The sequence below is a fragment of the Hemitrygon akajei genome, chromosome 5 (assembly GCF_048418815.1).
Source record: "Hemitrygon akajei chromosome 5, sHemAka1.3, whole genome shotgun sequence".
NCBI classification, from domain to species: Eukaryota; Metazoa; Chordata; class Chondrichthyes; order Myliobatiformes; family Dasyatidae; genus Hemitrygon; species Hemitrygon akajei.
In genome coordinates this window covers 103,258,126-103,278,228 of record NC_133128.1, presented here as the reverse complement: position 1 = coordinate 103,278,228, position 20,103 = coordinate 103,258,126, and the positions used below count along the sequence as shown (strand labels likewise).

Below are 20,103 nucleotides of genomic sequence, written 5' to 3'. Positions count from 1 at the left end.
GTTGAGAGGGTAAACAGCTTTAAGTTCCTCAACATCCACATCACCGAGAACCTCACATGGCCTGTACACACCAGCTGTGTGGTGAAAAAGGTACAACAACGCCTCTTTCATCTCAGATGGTTGAGGAAGTTTAGTATGGACCCCCAGATCCTAAGAACTTTCTACAGGGGAGCAATTGAGAGAATCCTGACTGGCTGCAGCACTGCCTGGTATGGGAACTGTACTTACCTCAATCGCAGGACTTTGCAGAGAGTAGTGTGGGCAGCCCAGCACATCTGTAGATGTGAACTTTCCACTAGTCAGGACATTTACGAGGTCAGGTGTGTAAAAAGAGTCCATAGGATCACTGGGGACCCAAGTCACCCCAACCACAATCTATTCCAGTTGCTACCATCTCGGAAATGGTACTGCAGCATAAAAGCCAGGACCAACAGGCTCCAGGACAGCTTCTTCCACCAGGCCATCAGAATGATTAACTCACGCTGATTTGAGTGCACTCTATATTACATTGACTGTTCTATTTATTATAAATTACTATGATTACACATGCACATTTAGATGGAGACATATCATAAAGATTTTTACTCATGTATGTGAAGGATGTAAGAAATAAAGTCAATTCAATACAATTCAATTCAATTATTGTTTCCATGCTGTATTGCCCTAAGATTCTACGACTCTACAATAGTGGCTATTAAAATTACATCTGAAATATCGTGCCCAGGTCAGATCTCTCTATTCAACAAATTGTTGAAAGAAGTGCCAGGAACTTGGTTCATGCAGTGCCAGTGTGGGATGATGGTAGGCTTTAACAAGGTGAGATTTAGCATTCTGGGCCTGTACTCCCTTGAGTTTGTAAGAATAAAAGGTGATCACATTGAAAGATACAAAATTTATACAGAGCTTGATAGAATACAGCAAGCATGTTTCTCCTTGTTTAGTGTCCAGACTCAGTCACTTCAGAATGAAAAAGAAAATACTTCACCCACAAGATAGAGAATCTTTGGATTTCTAAACCCAAGAGGGGTGTGGAGACAGTTACTAAGTATGTTCAAACAAGATCAATAACTCTTTGGATTTAAGGCAATGGAGAGACACAATGTCAGTATCAGATATCCTTGTATCTGCAGGAGATTTGTGCCTCTTTTTGATCATTTGTGTATCAACAGCATCAAGGCTCAACTTTATTCACCAAATACATTGATCTGAATCAGGAAATTGCTGTTGTGTGTAGGCACTACATGCAACAAGAATACAGAATAAAAAATGATATAAAATTGTTAGAAGTACAGATACGGAATAAAATCTGATATCATCTGATAAACCTGAAACAGTAATTCTACCTAACCTTCTATTTTAAATCCATCACCTGCAGCTTTTTTAAAATTTTCATAATTCCCCAAGTTTATTTGATCTTCTAGGTCAGCATCCTTCACTATCTGCAGTGCAGTGGCAAGCATTTCAAACCAGTTTTTGCATTTCCTGTAGTCTCCCTTAGTCTGAACCCATCTAACATCATGCTATTTCATTGTCAAACACTCCTGAAACTTCTGTTGTCCATATCCCTGCAATTTTTGTATAAACCCTCCCTGGCCATATTCATGAATCTCCTGGTTGAGATGCTAGTCCCAGTTTTAGTTCCATCCTTCCTGTCCCTGATTTGGAAACACAGAAACAGAGAAAACTTACAGCACAATACAGACCCTTCAGCCCACAAAGTTGTGCCGAACATGTTCCTTCCTTAGAAATTACTAGGGTTACACATAGCCCTCTGTTTTTCTAAGCTCCATGTACCTATCCAAAAGTCTCTTAAAAGACCCTATTGTACCCACCTTCACCACTGTTGCTGGCAACCCATTCCATGCACTCACCACTCTCTGAGTAAAAAACTTACCCCTGACATCTCCTCTGTACCTACTCCCCAGCACCTTAAACCTGTGTCCTCTTGTGGCAGCTATTTCAGCTCTGGAAAAAAGCCTCTGACTATCCATATGATCAATGCCTCTCATCATCTTATACACCTCTATCAGGTCATCTCTCATCCTCCACCGCACCAAGGAGAAAAGGCCGAGTTCACTCAACCTGTTTTCATAAGGCATGCTCCCCAATCCAGGTAATATCCTTGTAAATCTCCTCAGCACCCTTTTTATGGTTTCCACATCATTCCTGCAGTGAGGTGACCAGAACTGAGCACAGTACTCCAAGTGGGGTCTGACCAAGGTCCTATATAGCTGCAACATTACTTCTCAGCTCCTAAATTCAATTCCACGATCGATGAAGGCCAGTACACTGTGCATCTTCTTAGCCACAGAGTCAACCTGTGCAGCTGCTTTGAGCGTACTGTCCAGGATAATGAAGACATCTAACTTTGACTATGGTGGAAATCACAGAGGCCTCTTAATTCAACCCAAATGAGACATGGTTGCTTCAGCCACTTGTTACCAAGATGATGCTGGTGGCTTGTTGGAACGGTACACCATCCATCTACTCTAGACATATTGATGCCACCAAGCAACCATACCATAGAGAGAGGGGAATAGGTATCTTCCACTCCCTCTTCCACTGTCAGATCATTCTACATACCCACCATCTTCTGTGTAGAAAAAGTGGCCCTCAGGTCCCTTTTAAGATTTTTTGCTCTCATCTTAAACTATCAAATAGTGGCCTTGTATGACAAGATGGACTGTTGACCTCATTATGGTCTTGCACCTGAACTGCACTTTCTCTGCAAGTCTACGGTCTGTACTGTAATTGTGTTTCTCCTGGTACTCCCTCACTGTACTCTACCGATGTGGTGAAGTGATCACTATAGATGGCATGCAAAATAGTTTTTCACTACATAATTTCATGTGACAATAACAAACCAATTACTTCTGCCCTTTAGACTCCCTTACCCCCGGGGAAAAAGGTGTGACCATCCATTTTAATTGATGCCCTCATAGTCTTCTCTTGTTGATGACCATCTATGCTGAGAAGAGCCATTAAAGCCTGAAGCCATGACAAAATGAATCATTTCTGGAGAACAACAGCAATCAGAGACCCCACCTACCACTATCAGTTGATTGGAGTACAGTAATCCTTTCCTATTGTCATACTTTAATCCCATTTTCACATTTCACTCTTTAGAAGGTTGTGTGTTGTCTCACACTGATTGTTTAAGAAATGGCATTACTTACTACAAAGGGAATGTTGATTGTTGTAATGACATCGACTCTAGGGTCACCTACAGACATAGCCGGTTGGAATATAAAACTTTTCTGAGTAGCAGCAGAGATTGTGGCATTTTCAAATAGTAACACGTTAGATCTGTGTCTGAGCTCCCTGTTAAAGAGCAGATTGGAAGCTGTTAGTAGGCACCAAGTGCTGGAAAAGTTGTAATGATGTAGAATCATAGAACATCGTTAACACAGAAGAATGCCTTGATACATTGCTTTTATGCTGGTAGATAAAGGGCTACTCACTCTTCCTGTACTGAAACCTGCAGTTTGTCAAGTTCATATCTAAGGATGATGTGGAGTTCCACCTTTCCAACCCCCCCCCCCCCCTCCCAGCCCAAGAAAAGCTCCTCACCCCTCTTTGACCTTTCATTCAAGGGATAATCTATGTGTGGAGCCAGGGAATAACAATGGAGCTCCAAATGAATACTTCTCATTTGTCAGGGCACCAAGGAGAAGGATGTGGAGAATACTGTCTTCAGGAAGTGAGACATTGATTGGCATGTAACTACTGCAAAGGTGTCTTGTAACACATAAGGGTGGTAAGATCCCCAGGGAGAGATGAAAGCTATTCAGAATGTTTTCCCAGGGTGGGGAGTCTAAAACTAGAGGACATTGATTTAGGGTGAGAGAGTAAAAATTTGAAAGAAACCCAAGGGGCAACTTGTTCACACAGCGGGTTGTGGGTATATGGAATGAATTGTCAGAGGAAATTATGGAGGTAGGTACAACTATTTTAACAGCGATAATTTGGACCCAAGTGCTGGAGTATCTGAGCCTGGAATCGTGACACAGTATAGAACCTCAATTGGTTGTAAACAGGTCACCAGTGGTGTGCCTCAGAGCTTTGTTCTGGGACCCTTACACTTTGTGAATTTTATAAGTGACCTGGACGAGGAAGTGGAGGGATGGGTTAGTAAGTTTGCTGATGACACAAAGGTTGGAGATGTTGTAGATAGTGTGGAGGACTGTCAGAGGTTATAGCGGGACATTGATAAGATGCAACACTAGGCTAAGAAGTGGCAGATGGAGTTCAACCCAGATAAGTGTGAAGTGGTTCATTTTGTTAGGTCAAATACGATGGCAGAATATAGCATTAATGGTAAGACTCTTGGCAGTGTGGAGGATCAGAGGGATCTTGTGGTCCGAGTCCATAGGATGCTCAAAGCAGTTGCGCAAGTTGACTCTGTGGTTAAGAAGGCATGTGGTGTATTGGCCTTCATTGATTGTGGAATTGAATTTAGGAGCCAAGAGGTAATGTGGCAGCTATATAGGACCCTGGCCAGACCCCACTTGGAGTTCAATTCTGGTCGCCTCACTACAGGAAGGATGTGGAAGCCATAGAAAGGGTGCAGAGGAGATTTACAAGGACGTTGCCTGGATTGGGGAGCATGCCTCATGAGAATAGGTTGAGTGAACTTGGCCTTTTCTCCTTGGAGCGAAGGAAGATGAGATGTGACCTGATAGAGGTGTATAAGATGATGAGAGGCACTGATAGCATGGCTAGTCAGAGGCTTTTTCCCAGGACTGAAATGGTTGCCACAAGAGGACACAGGTTTAAGGTGCTGGGGAGTAGGTACAGAGGAGATGTCAGAGGTAAGTTTTTTACTCAGAGTGGTGAGTGCATGGAATGGGCTGCTAGCAACGGTGGTGGAGGCAGATACAATAGTGTCTTTTAAGAGACTTTTGGATAGGTACATGGAGCTTAGAAAAATAGAGGGCTATGGGTAAGCCTAGTAATTTCTAAGGTGTTCGGCACAACTTTGTGAGACGAAGGGCCTGTATTGTACTGTAGGTTTTCTATGTTTCTATAAAGCAGGAATGAGAACTGAGTGTGTGTCATAACAGGATCCTCTCCCCCATGGCTGACTCCAGACTGCACAGGGAGATGATGATGATAGTCATGGATGAGAGCCGGATCCAAGATGTCCCTTTCGGGAACCCAGCTCCATTCCTCAGGTGTGAATCCCTTCCAGTTCACGAGGAACTGCCAAACACCCCGAACAGTAGATGAAACCAAAATTCTTTTTACAGTGAAAACCTGCTCCCCATCAACAAATCTGATCTTCTGTGGGGCTGATGCTGGTGGGGTTAAAGGGCTGGTACTCACGTGTTTCAACATGGAAATATGGAAAGTGGGATTGATCTTGAGGGTCTTGGGGAGCGGCAAGGTGTTATCCAATGGGTTTACTCTCCTGAGAACCTTGAAGGCCCAATGAACTTGGACGCCAATTTCCTAGACTCCACCCAGAGAGGCAAATCCTGAGTTGACAGCCAGACCCATTGACCAGGCTGCCAAACTGGTGCCTGTCTTCTCTTCCTGTTAGCTTTATTTCAGCTTTCTAGGTAGAAGTTAACAATATCTCCCTTGCCCTTTCTCCTTGCAGTGTCAGATGAGATCTTAAGCTGCAGGAACCCCAACATTGGCGTCCTGCTCAGCAAAGAGTGGTAGAGAATACCCAAATTGGCATTTGAAAGGAGACATCCCATGTGCTGAATGTTGTAAAGAGTTGTAGATACCTCTGCCCAAGTCAGCTGGTTGCTCCACATATCTGGTTTTTCAGAGGCCAGACATCTTAGGGTATGTTCCATATCTTAGGTTCACCTGCTTCATTTGGCCATTGGACTGCAGGTGAAACCCAGGGAGAGCCTCGCTGTTGCCTCTATCAGCTTGCAAAACACCCTCCAGAAACGTAATGCGAATTGTGGACCGTGATATGTAACTATGTCCACAGGAAAACCATGGATTCTGAAAATCTAGTCAAGGACAATTTTAGCTGTCTCTGCCACAGATGGTAACTTGTCCAAGGCAATTAATCTGCAGGCCTTTGAAAATCAATCGACAATTTCCATGATGACGGTCTTCCCCCTAGAAGGGGGAAGACCCGTGACAAAGTCCCTGGAAATGTGAGCCCATGGTCTGTCTGGTACAGGTAGGGGATGGTCAAGCCCTTGGGGTTGGGTATGGGACTCCTTGTTCTGGGTACACACCTTGTATGCCTGCATGTATTGTCGAACCTCTTTCACCATTCTGGGTCACCAATACCTTCTCTTGATGAATGCGGGGTCCTGGCAATCTATGTGTGAGTGGTCATTCTCAAGGAACATCCCCACTGGAGTACCTGTGACCTGACAGAGACTGGGACAGACAGTCCATAGGACTGTCCTTTAGGGGTCTCCCCTTGTGCCCCGGCTTTGTGAACAAGCTTGTCATTTCCCCAACGATTGGCACTATCATCTTTGCTTGAGGAAATGGTGGCAAGTTGCTCCTCTCCTTTGGGTTCATTGAACCGATGAGACAAAGCATCTGGTTTTCGATTCTTTGACCCCAGTCGATAGGTTAGGTCAAAGTTAAACAGTTGAAGAAAAGAGACCAACCTGGCCTGCCTGGAATTCAGTCTCTTGGCCTCCTGAATATAAACCAGGTTCTTGTGGTCTGTCCAGACAACAAGGGTTCTTGGCCCCCTCAAGCCAGTGACACCATTTCTCCAGTGCCAACTCAACTGACAATAGCTCCCGATTCCCGATGCCGGGGATAGGCTCCTGGAGAAGAATGCACACAGCTGAAGTTTACTGTCCGAAGATGACTGTTGAGACAACACTATACCCAATCCGATATCTGAGGTATCCATCTCCACGATGAAGGGAAGGTCCCAGTTCAGTGAAACCAAGATGGGAGCTGATGCAAATTGCTGTTTAAGCTCTGCAAAAGCAGCCTCCGCTTCAGTAGTCCAGACAAAGGGCCTCATGGATCCCTTAGCTGGAGCCATCAGTGGAGCTGCCACTGAGCTGAATCTCCTGATGAACTTCTAGTAAAAGTTAGCAACTGCCAGGAATCGTCAGGCTTGTTTCCCTCTGGATAGTTGTGGCCAGTGTCTGACTGCCTAGGTCTTGGTAGGGTCCATTTAGAGACTGCCGTTGGAGAAGGTGAAACCCAAAAATGAAATGATCATCACGTGAAATTCGGACTTCTCCAACTTGACATAAATTCTATAGTTAAGAAGCCTCTTTTAAATGTCCCTGACATGGATGACATGCTCCCCCAGTGACTTTGATAAGATTAGGATATTATCCAAGTAGATGAAGGCATACTTATGGAGACTATCCCAAAGCACCTTGTTTCTAAAGGCCTGAGAAACTGCTGGAACTGTTGCAAGACCGAAGGGCATAACCAGGTACTCATAGTGCCCTGTCAGTGCATTGAGTGCAGTCTTCCACTAATCACCTTCCCTTATACAGACCAGATTGTACACACACTAGCTTAGTGAATACTCTTGTCCCTTGGAGAATCTCAAAGGCAGTATTCATGAGTGGAATGGGGTAACGATTCTTGACTATTATATGGTTTAATCCTCTATAATCAATAGATGTCCAAAGGCTCCCTCCTTCTTTTGTGTAAAGAAGAAGCCTGCGCCGGCTGGTGAGATGGGGCTGAATGAATCCCATAACCAGGCCTTCCTATATATACTCTCTGAGCCAGAGAGCGCATATAATCGACCACGCGGAGGACGTGTCAGGCAGAGGATTGTAGGGTCGATGTGGAGACTCTTCCCTTGCTGAAGACCACCTCCAAGTTCTTGTAGATGGAAGGAACTTCGACCGGCCTGGCTGTTGTAAGTTCTTCTGAACCCTCCTTCAAGGATGACACCCGAGGTTTCAGAGGTGGCAGGGTTGGATGCATACCATTGCAGGGGTGGCTCCAAGGGTCTGAGTCTTGGAAACAGGCACCAAGGGTCCGCATCCCAGTAACAGGCTCCAGGGGTCTGCCCCGGGAACAGCCTTGAAGGATCCACGTCACGGGAACAGGCTCCAAGGGTCCATGTCCCAGGAACAGGTTCCAAGGGTCTACCTCAGAGAACAGGCTCTAAGGGTCCGCGTCCCAGGAACAGGCTCCAAGGGTCCGCGTCCCAGGAACAGGCTCCAAGGGTCCGCGTCCCAGGAACAGGCTCCAAGGGTCCGTGTCCCGGGAACAGGTTCCAAGGGTCCGTGTCCCAGGAAACAGGCTCCAAGGGTCTACCTCCGGGAACAGGTTCCAAGGGTCCGTGTCCCAAGAAACAGGTTCCAAGGGTCTACCTCAGGAACAGGCTCCAAGGGTCCGTGTCCCAGGAAACAGGCTCCAAGGGTCTGCCTCAGGGAACAGGTTCCAAGGGTCCATGTCCCAGGAAACAGGCTCCAAGGGTCTACCTCAGGGAACAGGTTCCAAGGGTCCGTGTCCCGGGAAACAGGTTCCAAGGGTCTACCTCAGGGAACAGGCTCCAAGGGTCCGCATCCCAGGAACAGGCTGCAAGGGTCTACCTCAGGAAACAGGCTCCAAGGGTCCATGTCTCAGGAAACAGGCTCCAAGGGTCTGCCTCAGGAAACAGGCTCCAAGGGTCCGTGTCTCAGGAAACAGGCTCCAAGGGTCCGCGTCCCAGGAACAGGCTCCAAGGGTCCGTGTCTCAGGAAACAAGCTCCAAGGGTCTGACTCAGGAAACAGGCTCCAAGGGTCCGTGACCCAGGAACAGGCTCCAAGGGTCCGTGTCCCGGGAACAGGTTCCAAGGGTCCGTGTCCCAGGAACAGGCTCCAAGGGTCCGCATCCCAGGAACAGGCTGCAAGGGTCTACCTCAGGAAACAGGCTCCAAGGGTCCGTGTCTCAGGAAACAGGCTCCAAGGGTCCATGTCTCAGGAAACAGGCTCCAAGGGTCTACCTCAGGGAACAGGTTCCAAGGGTCCGTGTCCCAGGAAACAGGCTCCAAGGGTCTACCTCAGGGAACAGGTTCCAAGGGTCCGTGTCCCAGGAAACAGGTTCCAAGGGTCTACCTCAGGGAACAGGTTCCAAGGGTCCATGTCCCAGGAACAGGTTCCAAGGGTCTACCTCAGAGAACAGGCTCTAAGGGTCCGCGTCCCAGGAACAGGCTCCAAGGGTCCGCGTCCCAGGAACTGGCTCCAAGGGTCTGCCTCAGGAAACAGGCTCCAAGGGTCCGTGACCCAGGAACAGGCTCCAAGGGTCCGTGTCCCGGGAACAGGTTCCAAGGGTCCGTGTCCCAGGAAACAGGTTCCAAGGGTCTACCTCAGGGAACAGGCTCCAAGGGTCCGTATCCCAGGAACAGGCTCCAAGGGTCCATGTCCCAGGAAACAGGCTCCAAGGGTCTGCCCCGGGAACAGGCTCCAAGGGTCCGTGTCCCAGGAAACAGGCTCCAAGGGTCTACCTCAGGGAACAGGTTCCAAGGGTCCGTGTCCCAGGAAACAGGCTCCAAGGGTCTGCCCCGGGAACAGGCTCCAAGGGTCCGTGTCCCAGGAAACAGGCTCCAAGGGTCTACCTCAGGGAACAGGTTCCAAGGGTCCGTGTCCCAGGAAACAGGTTCCAAGGGTCCGTGTCCCAGGAAACAGGTTCCAAGGGTCTACCTCAGGGAACAGGTTCCAAGGGTCCATGTCCCAGGAAACAGGCTCCAAGTGTCTACCTCAGGGAACAGGCTCCAAGGGTCCGTGTCCCAGGAAACAGGTTCCAAGGGTCCGTGTCCCAGGAAACAGGCTCCAAGGGTCTGCCCCGGGAACAGGCTCCAAGGGTCCGTGTCCCAGGAAACAGGCTCCAAGTGTCTACCTCAGGGAACAGGCTCCAAGGGTCCGTGTCCCAGGAAACAGGCTCCAAGCGTCTACCTCAGGGAACAGGCTCCAAGGGTCCGTGTCCCAGGAAACAGGCTCCAAGTGTCTACCTCAGGGAACAGGCTCCAAGGGTCCGCATCCCAGGAACAGGCTCCAAGGGTCTACCTCAGGGAACAGGTTCCAAGGGTCCGTGTCCCAGGAAACAGGCTCCAAGGGTCTACCTTATGAAACAGGCTCCAAGGGTCCGTGTCCCAGGAAACAGGCTCCAAGGGTCTACCTCAGGAAGCAGGCTCCAAGGGTCCGTGTCCCAGGAAACAGGTTCCAAGGGTCCGTGTCCCAGGAACAGGCTCCAAGGGTCTGTGTCCCAGGAAACAGGCTCCAAGGGTCTGCCCCGGGAACAGGCTCCAAGGGTCCGTGTCCCAGGAAACAGGCTCCAAGGGTCTACCTCAGGAAACAGGCTCCAAGGGTCCATGTCTCAGGAAACAGGCTCCAAGGGTCTGCCTCAGGAAACAGGCTCCAAGGGTCCGTGTCTCAGGAAACAGGCTCCAAGGGTCCGCGTCCCAGGAACAGGCTCCAAGGGTCCGTGTCTCAGGAAACAAGCTCCAAGGGTCTGCCTCAGGAAACAGGCTCCAAGGGTCCGTGACCCAGGAACAGGCTCCAAGGGTCCGTGTCCCGGGAACAGGTTCCAAGGGTCCGTGTCCCAGGAACAGGCTCCAAGGGTCCGCATCCCAGGAACAGGCTGCAAGGGTCTACCTCAGGAAACAGGCTCCAAGGGTCCGTGTCTCAGGAAACAGGCTCCAAGGGTCCATGTCTCAGGAAACAGGCTCCAAGGGTCTACCTCAGGGAACAGGTTCCAAGGGTCCGTGTCCCAGGAAACAGGCTCCAAGGGTCTACCTCAGGGAACAGGTTCCAAGGGTCCGTGTCCCAGGAAACAGGTTCCAAGGGTCTACCTCAGGGAACAGGTTCCAAGGGTCCATGTCCCAGGAACAGGTTCCAAGGGTCTACCTCAGAGAACAGGCTCTAAGGGTCCGCGTCCCAGGAACAGGCTCCAAGGGTCCGCGTCCCAGGAACTGGCTCCAAGGGTCTGCCTCAGGAAACAGGCTCCAAGGGTCCGTGACCCAGGAACAGGCTCCAAGGGTCCGTGTCCCGGGAACAGGTTCCAAGGGTCCGTGTCCCAGGAAACAGGTTCCAAGGGTCTACCTCAGGGAACAGGCTCCAAGGGTCCGTATCCCAGGAACAGGCTCCAAGGGTCCATGTCCCAGGAAACAGGCTCCAAGGGTCTGCCCCGGGAACAGGCTCCAAGGGTCCGTGTCCCAGGAAACAGGCTCCAAGGGTCTACCTCAGGGAACAGGTTCCAAGGGTCCGTGTCCCAGGAAACAGGCTCCAAGGGTCTGCCCCGGGAACAGGCTCCAAGGGTCCGTGTCCCAGGAAACAGGCTCCAAGGGTCTACCTCAGGGAACAGGTTCCAAGGGTCCGTGTCCCAGGAAACAGGTTCCAAGGGTCCGTGTCCCAGGAAACAGGTTCCAAGGGTCTACCTCAGGGAACAGGTTCCAAGGGTCCATGTCCCAGGAAACAGGCTCCAAGTGTCTACCTCAGGGAACAGGCTCCAAGGGTCCGTGTCCCAGGAAACAGGTTCCAAGGGTCCGTGTCCCAGGAAACAGGCTCCAAGGGTCTGCCCCGGGAACAGGCTCCAAGGGTCCGTGTCCCAGGAAACAGGCTCCAAGTGTCTACCTCAGGGAACAGGCTCCAAGGGTCCGTGTCCCAGGAAACAGGCTCCAAGCGTCTACCTCAGGGAACAGGCTCCAAGGGTCCGTGTCCCAGGAAACAGGCTCCAAGTGTCTACCTCAGGGAACAGGCTCCAAGGGTCCGCATCCCAGGAACAGGCTCCAAGGGTCTACCTCAGGGAACAGGTTCCAAGGGTCCGTGTCCCAGGAAACAGGCTCCAAGGGTCTACCTTATGAAACAGGCTCCAAGGGTCCGTGTCCCAGGAAACAGGCTCCAAGGGTCTACCTCAGGAAGCAGGCTCCAAGGGTCCGTGTCCCAGGAAACAGGTTCCAAGGGTCCGTGTCCCAGGAACAGGCTCCAAGGGTCTGTGTCCCAGGAAACAGGCTCCAAGGGTCTGCCCCGGGAACAGGCTCCAAGGGTCCGTGTCCCAGGAAACAGGCTCCAAGGGTCTACCTCAGGAAACAGGTTCCAAGGGTCCGTGTCCCAGGAAACAGGCTCCAAGGGTCCATGTCTCAGGAACAGACTCCAAGGGTCAGCGTCACGGAAACAGGCTCCAAGGGTCTGCCTCAGGGAACAGGCTCCAAGGGTCCGTGTCCCAGGAAACAGATTCCAAGGGTCCGTGTCCCAGGAACAGACTCCAAGGGTCTGCCTCAGGGAACAGGCTCCAAGGTTCCGTGTCCCAGGAAACAGATTCCAAGGGTCCGTGTCCCAGGAAACAGATTCCAAGGGTCCGTGTCCCAGGAACAGGCTCCAAGGGTTATCATCACAGGAACAGGCTCCAGGGGTCATCGTCACAGGAACAGGCTCCAAGGGTCAACGTTTAGGAGTCCTCCCTTTAGATGTGACCTGGTGGCTTTGGGTAACTTCGCACTTAAGTCTGTCCTCTTGCTGGTTGTTGGTCTCCGGAGAGTATGTGGGTCATACACCACACTGCAAACACATCCTCTTACAATGACTGGACCAAGCAATGATTCTCCCCTCCCTCCAGTCCACAGATGGGTTATGCTGTGAGAGCCAAGGGTACCCTAGGATCAGGGTATGAGTGGAGAGTCAATAATGTAGAAACTAATGTTTTCTACATGATCTTTAATCCTCCTCTGCAACACCACAGTCTGTTAGTGGATCTGCCTGGAACCTAGTGGTCAGCATTCCAGACAGTTGTGGGCTTGGGCTGACTCAACTCTTACAGTGGTATATCGAATCAACGGGCAATTCGTAAGTCCAGAAAATTGTCCACTGCTCCAGAGTCCACAGAAGTCTTCACCAGCCTTGAGTTCCTACCCCAGGTGAACTCTGCCTTCAGCATGAAACTAGAATCCGTGCGATTGGGAGTAGTGGCTATTGCCATCACAGTTCTTCTGATACTGGATGGCCTTAGCCATTCTCCAGGTGGCTGCAGCTTCGGACATTCAGCCTGCAGGTGACCTGCTTGCCTGCAGTAATGCAGTAATGTGTTTCTGAGATTCTGATGCCTTGTGCAGCCCATCTGCATTGGCTGAACAGAGCCTGCCGGAGACAGGCTGGTTATGGTCCGAGATTGGGGTGTGGAACTGCAACGGATTAAGGTCAGGCTCAGGCTAGCTCCAACCTCACATGGTGGCTCAGGCAATGGCTGTCCGGTTAGAAGAGAGATCATGAAGGCCACTTTTCCGTGCTCCGAAAGGAACCAGGGTGGCTGGAGATCGAATAGCAATGAGAATTGAGAGAGATCTGAAGCTGTGGCATGAACCCAGGTCACTGTCAAATCTCTCCAGTGTTGGAAGATGTACTGGTTCCACAGCCCTCACCTGAGTGACTCTGGCATCCTTATTGCAAATGCTGGTGGATGGCAGCCTAGAGATCATGTATCTCCAGGTTCTGTCTAGAAACCCTTCGCTGTAGCTGGCCACAGCAACCAAAAGACTCTGATACCCCACTGGGTCCATGTTGGCTCAATCATATTGTGACAAGAGACCTTGACGAGGATGGTTTGGACCCAGGTGGTGGCGTATCCAAGCCTAGAATCAAGACATGGGATAAAGCTGGAACGAGAACTGAGCAAAAACAAAATGCAAGACGATATCTCCAGTTGGGTATTGTAACTAGAGATTAGAGACGAGGGACAATATCTCTAGTTGAGTATTGTAACTAGAAACTAGAGACAAGAGACGATATCTCTAGTTGGGCATTGTAACTAGAAACTAGAGACAATATCTATAGTTGGGTTACAATTGAACACCAAAACTCAGTCAGGCTTACTTTAATACTCAATTCTTGCCACCTAAAACACAATTGTTAATTAGCAGGACGGTCTTGAATTGTTAAAGGGGCCATGCCAGCCATCCATATTCCAGAGAGTTAGAGCCAGAAGCTGGCGCAGTTAGCTGTATATCGTTACAATTGTGACCTTCGAAGGATATTTGGATGGGTTCATGGATGGAAATAGGTCCATAGGTATATGGATACAGTGGGTCACTAGGAAAACACAGGTGGATAGGTGATGAAGGGAAATGGCATTTTTGCCATCATATGTTAGGGCATAGAATATAAGAGTAGGGAACTTTACAAAATAATAGTTAAAGCACACCTGTGTAGTAAATGAGGTGGTTGAGGAATATAAAGAATGTAAAAAGAATCTTAAGAAAGAAACTAGAAAAGCTAAAAGAAGATACGAGGTTGCTTTGGCAAATGAGGTGAAAATAAATCCAAAGGGTTTCTACAGTTATATTAATAGCAAAAGGATAGTGAGGGATAAAATTGGTCCCTTAGAGAATCAAAGTGGACAGCTATGTGTGGAGCCGAAAGAGACGGGGGAGATTTTGAACAATTTCTTTTCTTCGGTATTCACTAAGGAGAAGGATATTGAATTATGTAAGGTAAGGGAAACAAGTAGGTAAGTTATGGAAACTATGACGATTAAAGAAGAGGAAGTACTGGTGCTTTTAAAGAATATAAAAGTGGATAAATCTCCAGGCCCTGACAGGATGTTCCCTAGGACCTTGAGGGAAGTTGGTGTAGAAATAGCAGGGGCTCTGACAGAAATATTTCAAATATCATTAGAAACAGGGATGGTGCCGGAGGATTGGCGTATTGCTCATGAGGTTCCATTGTTTAAAAAGGGTTCTAAGAGTAAACCTAGCAATTATAAGCCTATAAGATTGACATCAGTGGTGGGTAAATTAATGGAAAGCATTCTTAGAGATGGTATATATAATTATCTGGATAGACAAGGTCTGATTAGGAACAGTCAACATGGATTTGTGCAGGGAAGGTCATGTTTGACAAATCTTATTGAATTTTTTGAAGAGGTTACGAGGAAAGTTGACGAGGGTAAAGCAGTGGATGTTGTCTATGTGGACTTCAGTAAGGCCTTTGACAAAGTTCCACACGGAAGGTTAGTTAGGAAGGTTCAATCGTTAGGTATTAATATTGAAGTAGTAAAATGGATTCAACAGTGGCTGGATGGGAGATGCCAGAGAGTAGTGGTGGATAACTGTTTGTCAGGTTGGAGGCCGGTGTCTAGTGGTGTGCCTCAGGGATCTGTGCTGTGTCCAATGTTGTTTGTCATATACATTAATGATCTGGATGATGCGGTGGTAAATTGGATTAATAATAATGCAGATGATACTAAGATAAGTGGCGTTGTGGATAATGAAGTAGGTTTTCAAAGTTTGCAGAGAGATTTAGGCCAGTTAAAAAAGGGGCTGAAAGATGGCAGATGTGTGAGGTGCTACATTTTGGTAGGAATAATCCAAATAGGACGTACATGGTAAATGGTAGGGCATTGAGGAATGCAGTAGAACAGAGTGATCTAGGAATAATGGTGCATAGTTCCCTGAAGGTGGAATCTCATGTGGATAGGGTGATGAAGAAAGCTTTTGGTATGCTGGCCTTTATAAATCAGAGCATTAAGTATAGGAGTTGAGGTGTAATGTTAAAATTGTACAAGGCATTGGTGAGCCCAAATTTGGAGTATTGTGTAAGTTGTGGTCACCGAATTATAGGAAAGATGTCAACAAAATAGAGAGAGTACAGAGGAGATTTACTAGAATGTTACCTGGATTTCAGCACCTAAGTTACAGAGAAAGGTTGAACAAGTTAGGTCTTTATTCTTTGGAGTGTAGAAGGTTGAGGGGGGACTTGATAGAGGTATTTAAAATTATGAGGGGGGATAGAGTTGACGTGGATAGGCTTTTTCCATTGAGAGTAGGAGAGATTCAAACAAGAGGCCATGAGTTGAGAGTTAAGGGGTAAAAGTTTAGGGGTAACACGAGGGGGAACTTCTTTACTCAGAGCATGGTAGCTGTGTGGAACGAGCTTCCGGTAGAAGTGGCAGAGGCAGGTTTGATTTTGTCATTAAAAAAAAAATTGGATAGGTATATGGACACGAAAGGAATGGAGGGTTATGGGTTGAGTGCAGATAGGTGGGACTAGGTGAGAGTAAGCATTCGGCACGGACTAGAAGGGTCGAGGTGACATGTTTCCGTGCTGTAATTGTTATATGTTATATAGTTCTGGTTGTCACACTATAGGATGTGTATGGCTGCACTGGAGAGAGTGCAAAGGAGATTCATCCTGATGTTGCTGAATTGGAGGGCTTTAGCTGGGGGGGGGCGCGTGGAGATTAACTAAGATGGATTTGTTTTTCAGCAACATGAGAGGTGCAGACAGACGGATAGTCAGAATAATTTTCCCTGTATCAAAATCAAAAGGGCATCAGTTTCGATGAGACAAAGGCTCCTAGAGCAGACAAATGCAATTAGTATAGACAGGCAGAAGGTGGGCATGGGCATTGTGGAAGGAAGGGCCTGTTTCTGTCTTCATATCAACATTAACTTCATTTTCTTAGCAACCTCACATATTTGGCCTATTAGGCAAGTCATCACACAGACCAAAAGCTGAATGTGCTGGTTATTACTATCATAAAACCATCTCAACTCATCCTATTACAGATTTCCCTTGTTCTACACACTCCTCTCCACTGGGAAATTAACTTGTTCCTCCCCTTCTCTCCCTTGCCCACTTCTATAAAGGGTAGTAGGTCCTTTCCCCACTGATACTGTCTGACTGCTGAGGGTTTACAATAGTTCCTGTATTTAATTTAGATAGTTAGCAGTTTTAAGAAAAACTGGTCTTACATGTATGTGTAGGGCCCGACTTCCCTCACCATGGGCTGGTTGCCCTTAAGTATTTCTTCTGGGTTTTCAATATGGAAGAAGAAGATCTGCATGTAGACGGGAACAGGAGGGTCCTTCCAGTTCTTATATGCCTCGCTGTTCAGCTTCAGTTTCATATGCTGTAGAGACAGGATGAGAAATATGGGACACGGAATAGGAATAGACCCTTCAGTTCACAATATCTGTGCCGAACATCATGCAAATGAATCTAAATTCCTTCTGTCTGCACACGATCAATATCCCTCCACTTTTTGCCCATTCATGTGCCAGTCTAAACACCATTATCAATCTCATCAACTGTTCCCAATTGTACCATTCATTCATGCATCAGGGGCCATCCATAAAAACTACACTAAACTGAATAACTGTGACCATCAATCAAGCTGACCAGCTATGGCTCTTAATGCAAAATTCTACCCACTCATCTGGTTGAGTGAAATTTCATGACTGTAAATGGAGTTTTGTTAAGGGTGTTATCCCTCGGTAGCACATCAGTACACCTAACAGAGCTACTGTCTCACAGCATGTTCAGTCTGACTTCTGATGGTGTTTGTAACGAGTTCAGTCAGGTCAAGGAGTTTATTGCCATGTCCACAAGTACTGTGAGCTGCAGGTACAATGAAAACCTTGCTTGCAGCAAGTATGTTCAGACATCACACAGAACATAAATTATATACGTCAGTAAAAAGTCACTGTGCCAAAACAAGATTTCAGTCAGAAAATAAGCAAAATCAGAGACAATTCGATAGTTGTGCAAGTGTTACATCTATAAGGAATGGAGGGTTATGGGCTGAGTGCAGGTAGGTGGGACTAGGTGAGAGTAAGCATTCGGCACGGACTAGAAGGGTCGAGATGGCCTGTTTCTGTGCTGTAATTGTTATATGGTTATTTAAGTGTGGTTAGGGTTGCACAGCTTTGCACATTTTTCCTGTGATGAAGTGAGAATCCTCCAGGTGCTCTGATTTCCTCCCACGTCCCAAAAGTGGGCAGATTGAAGGTTACCTAGCTTGGGTAAATTGCCCTGAGACTGTGGGTGTGTGGTAGAGTCTGGGGGGAGGGTAGTTGATGGCAATATGGAACTAATAAAAGTGTGATTAATGTGTGGGTGGTTGATGGTTGGTGTGGACTTGGTGGTATCTCTCTACGACTCTATAACATGCCTGCAACTATATCAATCCCTTCCCACCACCCAAAGCCATCCGCACTTGAAAAGCCTTGGGCATAATGCAAATCAGCCAATATTGGATGGATCACTTGCTATACATCTGAGTTTCCTGACAATATTAAAGAAAAGGTATGTTGGACCAGGCCTACAACAGGTAGCAGAGAGGATCAACTTGCTGATTTTAAGCTAAACATTCCTACCCTGAACATATTACCTTACTCCAACCTTTTTGATAGCCTCTGCTCAGAATATTCAACATACCAAGTTTAGAAAAGATTAGTGATAATAAAATATCATGATGATACAATTAAGAACTTCTATCATCAAAGACCTTCACCATCCAAGCCATCACATCTTACAGCTACCATTTGGCAGGTGGCATACAAAAGCCTATACACCCTTCAACCTACCTGTATAGATTGTATCTAGTCTGTTTAATTGACGTTTTTGTTGTGAATGTTGTGTCTGATGCTATGTGTTATGTGATGCTGCTGCAATTAAGTTTTACCTTGCACCCATGCATATATGACAATAAACTTCGAAAAATTTGGGGCTGCATTGTTTTATATATGTGGGACAAGGTTACCGGTGGCAAGGCTGGGAACTCCCAGAGTGCAATTTGACAGCCACTTTGGGATTTTGATTAGTAGTAATTCAGGAGCTTTGGGGAATAATGTCAGTGTAGGAATTACTTCGCAAATTAAAACCACAAAATCACACATTTAAGCATTTTGTAATAACAGCTACTGCTAAATTCAGATTACATCCTGTGACATAAGATTAGGCCATTGAACAAATTGTGATGTGCTGTAGATTTCTATGTTCTACGTTCTATCTGATGAGCACTAGAGCCAAGACATAGGAGTCAAGGAAACTAGTGCTGATAAAATGGCATTCACATTCCTCTGGAGTGTAAAATATTTCTCAAGTTATTTGAACAAGTAGATGAGTAGGAAAAGTTTAGAGCCCAAATCAGAGGCAAACAGAGGAAAAATGGACTAACTGAGATAGACATCTTATTCAGTGTGGACAGGTTAGACCATAAGACATAACAGCAGAATTGGACCATTTTCCTATGTCTTATGGTCTGATGATCTTAAATCCATTTTGACAGACAGGGTAACACTGGACCAACATACATGTTAAACATATTCTCAATTCTATGTTGATTTATGTAAACTAACTTTGCATAAATATTGTAAGAAGTCCATAATCTATTCTGCTGATTCTTACCTCTTTGATGTGGTCTTCCACTACGTTCTTAAGAACATCATTAACAGTCAACACAATGAATGTAATGAGGCAGCCTAAAGCAAAGGCACTCATAACCGCAACTTTGTTCCGTAAGCGAGTCATAATTTCCACAAATAATGAAAATCAGTAAAATAAGAATAATGAGACACTTCAGCTGGCTAATTAATTGGTTACATGAAGCATATTCACTTTCTGAGGGAACAGATCCACCAGCTAAAGGAGCACTTTGTGCACTACAACTTTTCGGATCTTCTCAACACAAAGTCAAGCTGGTTCCCTAAATGCTGCTGGTGGATCAAAGTCCAGTTGTAGGCAAATATTATCAGCTCCAAAGGTCAATGTACATAGACACACAATGTTCAAATCTCCCATTGATTTAATCACATTTAAGCCATGAGGATATTCAACTCTTAGTTACACAAGCCTAGAAATTGAGAGCAGGGCCAAGCTATTCAGCCCTTCTAGACTACCTGTGTTCATGCTTATCTTTTTCTCAAACCACTTAATCCTTAAGCTTTCTGTAACATAATTATATCCTTCTTTCAATATTTGTGGTGGAGAATTCCACAGATTTACCTGCATCTGGTGATGAAATTCCTCCTCATCGCAGACCCCATTTCCTTAGGCTGTGGCCCTTGTTTCTAAATGTCCATGACCAAGGAAAATCATTCTAGCAACAAATCTCTTCAGTCCTGGTATGGGTCATTGCACAGGATTGGAAAAAGCTGCAGAAAGTTGAAAACTCAGTCAGCTCCATCATGGAGCCTTCCCAGCATTGAGAACACCTTCTAAAGGCATCCATCATTAAAGACCCCATCACCCAGGACATGCACTCTTCTCATCGCTACCATCAAGGAGGAGGTACAGGAGCCTGAAAAAACACACTCAGTGTTTCAGGAACAGCATTTTCCTCTCTGCCATCAGATTTTTGAATGGATAATGAATCCATGTACACTACCTCACTATTTCTTTTTTCCCTCTTTTTTCACTACTTATTTAATTTTT

The 20,103-nt window shown here is 46.9% G+C and overlaps 1 protein-coding gene across 1 annotated transcript in view; it reads right to left on the bottom strand.

Annotated features, from left to right (window-relative positions):
- Positions 1-19,379, bottom strand: part of LOC140728034 (lysosome membrane protein 2-like) — a 251,613-nt gene extending 232,234 nt beyond the window's left edge. Inside the window, exons 1-3 of the mRNA XM_073046149.1 lie at positions 19,078-19,379; positions 16,641-16,798; positions 3,177-3,321 (exon numbers count right to left, since the gene is read on the bottom strand). Coding sequence (XP_072902250.1) covers positions 3,177-3,321; positions 16,641-16,798; positions 19,078-19,200 — 426 coding nt within the window. The 5' untranslated portion in view covers positions 19,201-19,379. The remainder of the gene's footprint in view (positions 1-3,176; positions 3,322-16,640; positions 16,799-19,077) is intronic.
- Positions 19,380-20,103: the final 724 nt, after the last annotated feature.